This window comes from Pezoporus occidentalis, unplaced genomic scaffold, assembly GCF_034315485.1.
Source record: "Pezoporus occidentalis ecotype Australia unplaced genomic scaffold, CSIRO_AGI_Poc_V1 ctg58, whole genome shotgun sequence".
NCBI lineage: Eukaryota > Metazoa > Chordata > Aves > Psittaciformes > Psittacidae > Pezoporus > Pezoporus occidentalis.
The window spans coordinates 1184737-1197670 of NW_026915921.1; the positions used below are offsets into that span (position 1 = coordinate 1184737).

The 12934-nt window shown below is 37.0% G+C and overlaps 1 protein-coding gene across 6 annotated transcripts in view; it reads right to left on the reverse strand.

Moving 5' to 3' along the window:
* POLN (DNA polymerase nu) overlaps positions 1-12934 on the reverse strand; it is a 96152-nt gene that overhangs the window by 67490 nt on the left and 15728 nt on the right. For 5 of the 6 annotated variants that reach the window (XR_009968489.1, XM_062638657.1, XM_062638658.1 and 2 more), the window contains 8 exons: positions 12732-12800; positions 12139-12199; positions 11869-11933; positions 11005-11088; positions 10538-10627; positions 8342-8398; positions 7501-7554; positions 7194-7259 (listed from right to left, as the gene is read on the reverse strand). Coding sequence is in view for 5 of the 6 variants with exons in the window: in XM_062638657.1 (XP_062494641.1) it covers positions 7194-7259; positions 7501-7554; positions 8342-8398; positions 10538-10627; positions 11005-11088; positions 11869-11933; positions 12139-12199; positions 12732-12800 (546 nt within the window). In the remaining variant the exon portion in view is untranslated. The remainder of the gene's footprint in view (positions 1-7193; positions 7260-7500; positions 7555-8341; positions 8399-10537; positions 10628-11004; positions 11089-11868; positions 11934-12138; positions 12200-12731; positions 12801-12934) is intronic. The other variant, XM_062638659.1, reaches the window with a different exon arrangement.

Below are 12934 nucleotides of genomic sequence, written 5' to 3' on the forward strand. Positions count from 1 at the left end.
GTCACATTCATATTACAGAAAAATAACCTGGCAGTTATATTCCAGCATGGATTTCTAAAACACGATCAGCATACTTTTGGCTTCTACCTCCCAGAAAAATAACACTGGCAAAGGCCATTCAAAGGATAAAATGAATCAGCATATAAGCAGCTACCTTAACAAAGCCCACACAACAGCAGCAGGCCTCAAGTGCTGACAATTTAATTTATACATAGTGTATTGAAATGCAGCATCTTTGAATTTTAATGAAACAAGTGCAAATATGCAGTGCCATCATCTCGCCAGCACAGGAAAATTTTACAGCAACGTTTTTCCTCCCTTTTCTACAATTCTAATCTTCTCTGAGGAGCTTTTTGCCAGAATCTAAAAGAGAGTGAAGGAGGAATTCAGCCTCCACAGTCAATATTTCATAATGTGCTAAAAATACTTTAGCCGGTATCATTCTGAGTTGTATAGAATCTTTCCTTTTTGAGCTGTTACATTTAACTGCTCTCTGTATTTACATGCTTATGTTTGGTTTGTAGAAAAAAATAATGGCAGACTCCCATCTTGCATAAATAAAATGCAAGAATTCTGTATGCTGATTGCTGCATCGAAGCAGATTTATACTGGTTACACATTATCTTTCTTTAAATAACAGAGAACAATTATAGATACAAAGACAAACCCAAATAGAACACAGTTATATACATGATTGCACTGCTCTTGTTACTATAGAATCACAGCCCAGATGATGCTCCAAGCCTTACTGAGCCAAATGGAAAACATTATGCTATAAAAAGTAGTCCATGTATTGGCTACAGCACTCACCATGAGATCAATGAATTTATACAATTCAGGAGCATTTCTACAGAGAATGCCAAAGACATGCACATATCATAGAAAAGGATATCATGTGGACTTGAGATGATAAGAGAACAAAGGTTTATGATGCAGAAACCTTGTTTCCGCATTTGGATATTAACCCAATATGATGATGTTCTGGAGCATCAGACATGTTATCATATGGCTAACAGTGACTTTTCATATGGTAGCTGTCACACCAGTAAATAAGAATATCCTGTTGTAATGTTAATGTGTAAACTTTCATCATGAACACAACTGAAATAAAGTCTTGTCAAAATGCTCATCTTTAAGTAAAATTTCCCATCATAAAATACTGTGATGAGTGAGAAAGAAAGAGAGATAACTTCTGTCTCCCAATATTGTAAATACGGTTTCTTTAAATGCTAAAGCCTTCTAAATATACTTCTAAAAAAATAAAGCAACAACAAAAGAGGTTGCAAAAACACCAAAACTCTAAACACTCATAAAATGAGATACTATTTTAGTGCTATTAGTGCAGTTACAATCAGCATATGAATGAAGAGTACTGGAATAAACATACTGAGAAGAAACATGGCACAAAAATAGATTCTGAAGCAAGAGATACTCAGGGAACACAAACCAACCATAACAAACAGCATGCGTGCTCTGGCTTTCTAATAGCATATCAGCTCATATGAGTGACAGTTGTTTGTACTGACTAGGAAAGGTGACCCTAAATTGCTTTGATGCAAAGGTTCAAGAAAACACAGAGATAGCCTCTAAGACAACATACTGTTATTTTAGTGAAGCCCACAAAGAACCATAGAATAGTTAGGGTTGGAAAGGACCTTAAGATCATCCAGTTCCAATCCCCCTGCCATGGGCAGGGACACCTCACACTAAAACATGACACACAAGGCTTCGTCCAACCTGGCCTTGAACACTGCCAGGGATGGAGCATTCACAACCTCCCTGGCCAACCCATTCCAGTGCCTCACCACCCTAATAGGAAAGAACTTCTTCCTTATATCCAATATAAGTTTTAACCCGTTACCCCTTGTCCTACCACTACAGTCCTAATGAAGAGTCCCTCTCCAGCATCCCTATAGGCCCCCTTCAGATCCTGGAAGGCTGCTATGAGGTCTCCACGCAGCCTTCTCTTCTCCAGGCTGAACAGCCCCAACTTTCTCAGCCTGTCTTCATACAGGAGGTGCTCCAGTCCCCTGATCATCCTCGTAGCCTCCTCTGGACTTGTTCCAACAGTTCCATGTCATTTTTATGTTGAGGACACCAGAACTGCACACAATACTCCAGGTGAGGTCTCACAAGAGCAGAGTAGAGGGGCAGGATCACCTCCTTTGACCTGCTGGTCATGCTCCTTTTGATGCAGCCCAGGATACGGTTGGCTTTCTGGGCTGCGAGCGCACACTGAAGCCGGCTCATGTTCATTTTCTCATCGAAAGCTTACCCATGTACATCAGAGCGTACTTACGTAAAAATTATTTCATAAGCCTAGAGGTCCTCATAGAAGACTTTTGACTTGATGCTTTATCTGAACATGTAACATGTCTGACTTGTCTCTATCTCCTGTGTTCCGCTTTGGGGCCCTCAGCCTAAGAAGGACTTGGACCTGCTGGAGTGAGCCCAGAGGAAGCCACAAAGAAGCTCAGAGGGCTGGAGCACCTCTTCTATGAAGACAGGCTGAGAGAACTGGGGTTGCTCAGTCTGAAGAGAAATCTCTGGGGAGACCTTAGTGCAGCTTCCAGTGCCTAAAGGGGCCAACAAGAAAATTGGAGAGGGACTTTTTAAAAGAGCAAGTAGGGACAGGACAAGTGGAGAAGACTTTAGCCTGGTGGAGGGGAGATTTAGATTAGATATTAGGAAAAAATTCTTCACTATGAAGGTGCTTAGACACTGGCACAGGTTGCCCCATCCCTGGAAGTGTTCAAGGCCAGGCTGGATGGGGCTTGGAGCAACTGGTCTAGTGGAAGGTGTCCCTGCCCCTGGCAGGGGGCTGGAACTGAATGACCTTTAGGATCATTTGAAAAAAAGATGTGATCCCATCCCTTCACTCAGACTTGCTGTTTTAGCTCCTTACACTGCTCTGCCAAAGCTTTCTAAAAGCTGTGAAGGAAAAGGATAGGGGAAAACCAGGACACTTCCAATTTGTGCAGCAACTCACCACTACTGAAATACCTTGTAGAACTAAGAATTCAATTGTGACTATAGACCATAAACTTTCAGAAAGAGCATTGTTAGTATCACAGAGCAGCCTGTAGCCTTAATGAGGGGACAAAATGCCTGAAATTTAAGAGCTGCCACAATAGTTTTGAGAGCACAATTCTGGCAGTCCACATTGCTTGATGTGTGTGAATGCTAAGGAAGTAAAACCTCCCAGGATAGTGTAATGAAAGGGAGATAAACAAGCAGCATCTCATCCACACTGCCCAGAAATGACTCCCAAACTATTCCAAAAGCACATTTGAGTTTTATCTTGGAGAGAATTAGTCCATTCAATCCAGAATACAGCCCAGAAGGAAGTAAAACAGTGTGGATAAAATAAAAAAACTGGTTTGCTAAGTTAAATAAGAGAACAGAGCTGGTTTTGATTGCTCAGAAGGGTCTCTATGTCAAGAGATTGTTTCTCCCATTAGAATGAAAACCAGATGAGTAATTTGTTATTCATATTCCAAATACTATTAGTAACACACATTTTTTAATAAACAAGCATGAGATCCTCTATATGCATCACTATGAGAAAATATTATTTATCGCTGCTGGAGAGACTGAGGTATTGTCAATATTTCAGGTTCTTGTCAATATTTCATGGTTCTTCTTTGAGCACATTAACATTTAACACCCCCTAATTAGTTTCCTTTCAAACTACATTCCTGCTTTCCTAATTAGAGGCTAACATCCTTCTTTAATTGACAAGTTAAATTATTTTACTTCTTTGCTTTTTTAGGGCAAGCTGGTAAAAGCACTTTTCCTGAGGCGAAATAGAAATGCTTTTATTCCATTTTCACTTGGTCTGAAAAGGTAAAAAAACCTTATTTATCTTCAGAATAATTTGTTGTTACTAAAAGGAAGGAAGCTCTCCCTGAAGCCCACCACTTTGTGGTTTTTAGTTTAATGATAAAAACATCTTCTGAAGTATAGAAGAGTAAGCTCATTAGTAGCATTTCAGTTTTCTCTGCTGCAGAAGCCTGGAGGAAAGAAACCTTAATACAAAATATCTGATTCTAACACAGAAGTTTACATCATAAACCAAATTATAGCATCCAATTATATGCAATCTTTATATCTGGAGTGAGGCTTTCTCTGTGTTCATTCTGAAAGAGGCTTGATCTTAATTGGCTTTATTGGTTTTATTCTTTTCCACCTCTGTTGTGAATTATTATTGCTGTAAACAGTGAGAAGCTGAAAAGTGGTATTTCAAGGTAGATTTGGAGAACATAAACAAGTCTTTATGAATGTCATGAATCTCTTTAATTATCTCTGAGCAACATAATGAAGCAGTCTCTTACTGTAGACAAGACTAATGTATTTATACAAAAATAATTAAAAATAACATGTTTAAATTAACTAATAAGCTTCCCCTAAGAGCCATAAGCAATCCATAGTGGCAAATATAACTAGTGTATGTCTATATTTCTAATTAAGTTGATTGAAGAACTTTAGGGTTTATATTTACTTTTAGGTTTCAGATTTGCAGGTTCTCATGGAGTAGTGAACAGAGTTACACTGCTATAGCAGGAGACTACAATATTCAATGTGTTCCTGTTTAATGATATACTATACCAGTATACAACACTTATTTGTGAGAAATGCATTGATTATGCACCACACATATTGTAAAAGAAACCAAATTAGAAGAAATGGAGTGCACACTTAAATTGGATGTATACATGGAGAGCAACTGAAGCAAATTTCTACCAAGAAACCCCTTCCAAGTTCCTGGAACACAAAATTCATAAAAATTCATATGAATAAGTTTATCTTATGAGAGAAACCCACATAAAGCCAAAAATATGCATCATCCATACATCAGATGTGGATTTGTCAAAAAGATGATCACAGAAGAGTTAACCGATCTGAAAAAGAAATTCTGCTCTGTACCTCGTCTGGTCATTTCCCCTTAAACCTATGAGTAAATCCTCATGGATGCCATTTAAAAGAACTGCATTTCTTAAAGGCAAGAGGACAGATAGAGCCATTACATTTATAAAACAAATGAAAGAAAGAAACCTTTGTTTGGGACCCCGTCTCCCACAACCAGCACAGCAAATGAGATGTGTTTTTCTATTTGAATTCTCACTTTATCTGATTTACACTTATCTGTTGCTTTAATCAATCCCTAAAGCATTTAAAAACACAATTAAAAATAAATACTTCAGCAAATATTCAGCTAAAATTTCATAGCATTATAGTAACTGCAAAAAATATCTACAATATTTATGATTTCTGGCAAGACTCTTCCCAGTCCTTTAAAACTCAGTAGAGTGACTGGGCACTGCGATATATCTTCTATATCAATAAATGATTAAAGAAACAGATGGTATAAGTTCCATAAACATTTCACACAAAAAAAGACATGCCAATGTTTTTCCTTATAAGGAAAAGCCAGCCTTAGGCAACCCTGGATGCTAACTTTAGCAGCATTATTTTGGAGAAAAACAACCTTTAAGAAAAGTAGATTTTGTGTCATTTTTAGCTTGATGAGCCAAAGGTCACCTTGTGTTGGATGTGGCTGTTTAAGACAGCTGTCAGTTCAGCTCTGACTTCTAGATGCCTTTGCATCATGTCAGAATATTTAGCAAACTGTGACCTTCATGATCATCTTTTCCATTCTCTCCCATTATTTCCCCTCATCTGGGCACATGAGAAGTAGGAACAGCAGTAACACAGTATTCCCTTGTTAACTCAGAATCTTAGACACTGTTTTTACTCAGCAAAAAGCACAAAAATACCACTTTCTATAAATTGGATGTTTTGCTCTCTCTTTGTTTGATGACAAATTGTACAAAAATAAGTACTATGAGAGTAGGAAGACATAAACGAAACCTGAACTGTGAAAATAGATAAAGGAGCTAAGGAAATCACCAGTGTTGTGAGGTTAAGAACCTCCCTGGACAGGTTTCTGCTGCAACACCAAGCATCACCATAGCGGCCAGGACTTGCGTGGAGCCACATGAACCCACCCATGCAAAATGGTCACAACATAAGCATTATATCCAACATCTCTCTTCCCAGATAGAGCTGTGGAAGACTTTGGCCTTTCTCCCAGTACTGCAGAAAAATTCTAATGCCATTTGTACCCATTAAGCTCATGGCTAGTATTTGCAGAGACATATAAGCAGTACTCAAACCTGCATGGCTAAGAACTGACAATACTTTTGGGCACAAGTAAAAGGACAACAGCTTTGTGGATTTCTACCAGCTTTCATGAGCCAAGTCCCACTTTTGCATCTATTCCTCCCCTCCCACAGGCCAGAGTTAGGTCTTTGCTAAGATAGGCCACAATTAAACCAAACACTACTTTTTTACTGCTATTCCCCCACCTAATGCCTTGACTCGAGCCCCTGAAGCAGTCTGCAACCCTGTGTCCTCCCACACCAGCCCCTGCACACTCATCCATGCAGCTCTGACTATGACAGAAGTGGAACACAAAAGGCCCCACCGGTCCCTACAGTCAAAGGTCAGTATGTTTCCTAAATCCAAGTAAAATGGTATAATAAAATATATCCAAATGTGCCCTTAAAAAGGCCACTTTGGCAAAACAAAAACTCACCCAAGCCTCTAGCAGTGCAGATAGTCAAATAAAACACATTCCAGCCACAAGTATGTACTTGGAGATCATTATACCAAATGACAGGAGAAGAAGCACAAAAAGCCCAGGTGTCACAGCTGCATAAGCATCTCCAAGACTTCCAGAGCAACAGCATAGCCAGCTTAGCCCTTCACTGCTATGAGGCCTGAAGCCAAATTCCAGAAGAAAAGGCCTCTTTTCCCCCCTCTTCTGCAGTCCCCAGGGTACCTTCGAAGGCTCACTGATCCTTTACAAGGAATGGTTCGTGAACACCAGCTTAGAAAGAACGATTCAGAGGAAATCTAGAGGGTGCATGTACAGCTCACAATTCTACCCCTCTACCTCAATAAATAGTATTAAATTCTCATGCACAGGTAACAGGAAATACTTGTAAGAATAAACGTTCTAGAGTAAAACATCTATTTAATAAGCTTTTCCTGTCCACTATTTACATACAATAGAGCAACTGCTAGACTAAGATGAAAATGAAAATTTGATGTGCAAAAAATATTATGTATTTTATATAAATAATTTTTAATTCTAATTAAAATGTAAGTCTTCAAATGGGCTCACTTACTGGATGTTTGGCTGAAAGTCTGCCAGTCGCAGTTCCTGTCTGATTCCATGTAGAGGAAATAAATCCCTGTAGTCAAGTAAAGTAAACCCCCCCCCAAGAGAAAAGGGTGAAGACATATATCTAAATCGTATTTAACGTAAGTATCAGTAATAAAAACTCACTGAATCAGGAGTAAATAAATCAAAAAGAAATATTCAGAATCTTCTGTATTTAAAAGTTCCTAAACTGTAACCACCACACTCATTTCACATCCTTTTAAGATTTATTTGAAATACCGTATTTTATAGGCTACTTTTTCTGTTTCTACCTTTCTCATGCATGTTCGGAGTCCATCCACATAAGTTGATTTCATCTTATGAACCTAAATTATTACACAAAAGTTCAGATAAATGCTAATTTATAAAAATAAGAGATTTTTCAAGTTTAAGATCTTAATTTCAAAATGCATATTAATTTGTTTAGTAGACTTTTGTAAAATGATAGTTTTATCTTAGTAAATGATGGATGCATACTCACTAATAGCTTGACCTATCAGCGTAACTGAGGTAAGTACTTGGTTATACCTTAAAGCCAAATTTTTGCAATACTTAATGAATTACTGGAATTTATTGCTTTACATCTTATACCCCAGGTCAATAAACTACACAAAAAAGGGCACGCATACACACAAAGGTACCACCCACACCTTTTGGGGGGTTGGTTTTGGTTTTTAGTCTTAGAAACATACCCACTGAAAAGCCAAACATGAAGTGTGAGAGCAGACTAACTACGTTACTTTGAAATTTTACCAAAAATTCCCCCCATAACTAGTTTTCTTCTTCACTTTCAGTGGAGGATTTCCTCAGAACTCAGCAAATAAATGTTTTGCACCAAGAATGTGTTTTATAGCACTTCACAAATTTAGCAGTGGAGATCTGTTATTGTTTTTGCAACAGTTGTTTGATGGCTACAATCTAGTATCTTGCAAACCAGAAATATAATCATTAAATTTACAAACTCTTGATACCTACAAATTCAAAATTTAAATGAATATTTGACTGAACTTACATTACAGCCAACTTTTTTGTATCTATTTAGCCATGAATATGTTCTCTTTCTTGCTAATTTTGCCTCAGTGCAACTAAATTATATGACAAATATCAGCTCACCTGACGGTATTCTAAAATTATCTTAGGCAAAGGATGAAGATCTTGCAACTGCTTTAGCTGCAAAATAAAGCATGTAAATTACTAGCATACTTTTCTGTGAAGTTATGTTATTTAACAATCTTAACAAAATAAGTTTTGGAGGAAGAAATATTCTCGCCAAGATGAAATAAATACTGGCTAAAAAATAACGTCTTTCAAGCAATCTCAGTCTAGGCCCAGGAAGCCTCCATTCTCCCCTGCCTTTAGCAGGAGGGCTGGAGCTTACTCGTTCCCGACATTCACCTTCGTGTCCCAGACAGAGACAAAAAGACATACAGACATAAAAACTTCTCCACAACATTTCTGAAAACACTGGAGCATTGGCGGAGGTGAGGGGGGGGAGTGTTCTTTATGGTCCTTGGTTTATTTTTTGTGATAGAGCACATCAATGCAAGAGAGGATACAATAAAAGTATACAAAATAATACATATATAGACACATACGTATTTACATGCACACAAAATCCAACAGAACTTCTCCTTTTCATTCCCTAATATAAGTTCTAGAACTTCAAGAAAAATTGAAATTGTTAAATCCAAAAGCAATGAGATAAAGCATATTTCTGACATTACTTTGATTGTAAAATGCTATAAAATTTTGAAAGCAAAAAGAAAGAAATTATTAAAATAGAGACTGGATATTAATAAGTACAACAAAAATATCTGGACCTACAACAGTTCAGGGTGAAAAATAAACGGAACCCTACCAGAATGGAGATTTAAAGGCAATTTTTTTCCTTGCTCCCAGGGAGAGACAACATATTAATTCTCTAGTACTTCTCTATTGGAAGGTTTCAGCCTACCTTTATCTGAATAACTCAGTCTTAGCAGCTGTTGGAAAGAGTACTGAGCTAGATAAAAGCCTTGCTTTGATAACTGCAACACATCTTATATTCCCAGAAAAACATGACATGCATTGTATTTCATTAATCCCTCCCACCTCACCTCCCAAGGCTCTCTGTCACCCTCCAAAATTACGTTTGATCTATGAAACCTCCTACTCCTTGAGCAACATGTGGTTTTTACAGTTATACTGTTGACATTATCTCAGAGATTGTATATGGTAGTTCAGACACTTGGCCCAAAAGCTGAATTTTCTCTTTCACACATAAGAACAAATACTACCTTTGTACCTTCTCCAGAGGTGTCCGTTCTCAGCAATGAGTTGAGTACTTTTATTTGACTCCCATGTAAACTAGAACAATACAACTGCAGCACCAAGTCAGAAACAGGTACAGCTGCATAAAGGCTCCACTTGCCTCAAGTTACCAAGAAGTCTGCAGTTTGGCTTTGACTTCATTTTCAGACAAATATTTTGCCAGGTTTCTGCACTTGTGTGGAATCACACATGAATATCTGCATTGCTGACCATTATCTGCTCCAACACTAACAGAACAGGAAAAGGTTCATGTGGGCAATTTATTGCACTGAATCTCTTGTACAGGCATATCAAAATATCTAAACTGTTTAGTCATTATTGCTTGAAGGGAGCAAGAATCTCTCAATGCCCTGCAGATTTAACTCCAAATGCAACCATTCTTCCTGAAGACGAGCAACTCCATGGAGGAAAACAAAGCTTGAGGAAGATTTATGCAGACAACAAGAATAACGCTGGACCATACAAAGAAGGTGACAACTCTGCATTCAAACCACAGGTATCAATTAATTTCCTACAGAGCTCTTTAGCTAACATGAACAAATGAGATAAGGCTCCATAAAAAGATGACAACATAGTTTTAGCCCAAATCTCCTGACAGCAAAGAGGAAGTCTGGGTTGGTAGTTCTTTCACCAGCAGATTTTACATTAATGTTCCTTTCTTTCACCAGTAGTGTTTTTCACCCAACTAGTCGGTTATACCAAGCTACCAAAACCTGGCCAGCCACAAAGTCTCCCTCCTTTGAGGAAGACAGTCATGATGGTACTAAAGTTTTTAACTCCAGTTTATAGCTAATGTTTAATATCAGTAGCTAGTTTGGTTTTCCTCATCATAGAATGCAACTTTCATTTCTGGCATGAGTAAATGAAGTGTGATTAGTACAATACAAAAATAAATCAAGACTGCTAGGAAAATCTCAGACAAATGACATTTTCACTGGAATAGAACTTAGAAGTTTTGCTAAATCATGAAGGTGGTTTTAAAATCCCTCCCCATCTCACCACAACTTCCGAGGTGGACACAAGCTGTTGTATTTCAGTTCTGTGAACCTTCTCACACAGTGTATGCAGTTTTAACTTTTCAAATAGTATCTACAATGAGAAAAACACAGAATAGAAATGTTTCAGTGTTTGGTTACTGAGTTTAAGCCTCAAAAACAATCTTCAAAGAAAATAAAGCATGCTGTAGCAACGAGAGCTGTCACAGAATTGAAAAAACCCAAATGTTTGTTTTTGAGCTATGAAAAAAGTAGCATATTTACTAAATTCACACACATAATTGATGTAAATACATTCAAATACAGGTTATCCAACACTGACAGATGTATGACAAGCTGATACCACCCATTAAAATCAGAAAATCATAATTAATATCAAAGAAAGAATTTTGAAGTTGTGAGGAAAATTTTATATCTTTTATAATACTTTTGCATTTACAAGCTACAAAATAACAGTAGTATAAATGCTACCTCTCTGAGCTGACTACTACTGGTCACAAGGAATCGTTCTCCAGCGACTTGATGAGCTTCCTGTTCAAGTTCTTTGAGTCGCAACTACAAATTAGTACATCAGAATTATTCTGTTCACATTCTTACTTTGGTCTGCTACTTCCTAGGTTGAGTAGATCAGACTTCTATTTACAAAGAGGGCACTTGGTAATGTGAAATCATTGCTGGCTATCAGCATTTGGCTTGATTTCTTAAACCCTCTTTAATCTGTATGTCTTCATGATCTGGGAAGGGGATTTATCATAGTAAAAAGTACCAAAACTTGTGGGAAAACAAAGACTATAGTGATCTCTGAGAAACAGAGCTATGGGAATTTTTCTGGTAAATTAATAATCTGTCAGACCACTATGATTACCTAGTCAGATTTTATGCTACAAAATAGGATTCTCTTGTAGCTACTCTTCATGGGGAAATGGCAAACTTAGATCTCTCAGGACACCTAAGCTGTAAAGAGTGCTTTATTTACAAAGATGGAAATATTTATTACTTCTGAAGAAGATAATTACTGAAAACTGTGGGTTCAGAAAAAGTCATTACAATTTTTACTCTACAACACATAACCCAAAAGGAACTGTTCATTTTGCAAAGCAATCTCAGTTCTGGGGCAAGGCTAATGAAACAAATATCTCTTGGAATTATCCTCAAGTGCAAATATAATTAGTTATACTTACAATAATAAGAGTATAATAAAACACTAGAAACCCTAAACTGCTATATAAAATGTGACAAAACAGACTCCTCCTCTTTTTGAATCAGTTATCCTCAGTAAAAGCAGCAAGATGATGCTATACAATTTGTAAATGAAAAAATAAAGGCAAAATTTACCCCCAGAATCTCTGATGTTTTTTTCAGTTCATGTTTGTTCACATGTATTTTGTGTGTTTCCATCACTGTAAATACAATTATATATATACTGAGAACATTTACAATTGACAGTTTTGATTTTACATGCTTCTTAGACTGTAAAATGGGAAGTCAGACACACACAGGTGCCATGAGGCTGACATACTGTTTAGTACCCTGAGGTATAACATCCTACTTGAGCATAGTCAGCAGCTGTGTGAAAACAGTGTATTTTGAATTGAACTTTCATACCTGCCAGAATTTTGAGAAGGGGAAGCTCTAACGTGCAAAATAATTGCCACAAACCTTGAACCTGTAAAGCAAGATACGAATAAAATCTTCAGTAACAGCCAATTTTAATCTTAAAAGGCATAGTTGTGTCATTATGTGGCTCTATTTTCCAGTAAGCAGTATTTCACTTTCTGTATAATCCCCTTTAATATGGCAAAACTATTTATGCAATTAAATACTACTTAGTGTGAATAAAAGTCTAAATACTGTAGCCCATTATCACTTCAGTTTAGCAGCAATACATTTTGTAGTAGTAACCATTTTGTATGGGAACAGTAATAAGAAAAAAATAATAATAAGAGGAGAAGTTTCTTCTGAGTTTAACCTTGAGACTTAACCATTTCCTCCTTCTGGAAAAGATGGCAAATCTGATGGGAAACTTTATTTTTAATGTTGACCAGCAGTGTAAACCAATAAGGATTGAAAGCTCCTACTTAATTCTAGTAAATAGAATTCATTCATTCTGATCTGAATGAGAAGCACATCACTAACTCTCCTTACTTCATGACAGTGCCTCTAAAGTTATACTTGAATAACTACTTTTTATATCTTACCTGTAAGTCATGAGCAAGGTCCATCATTACATTATAAAGCTTCTGCAAGTTCACACCTAAGTTTTGATACTGATAAAAAATAAATCAACAGTCTTAATGCTAACATAAATATTTAGAATACTATTTTGAACGTGTTTAAACTATATATTTTTCGGTACATCTCCTCTTATATTTAATACTTTATTAATGTTCTTATACCTCTG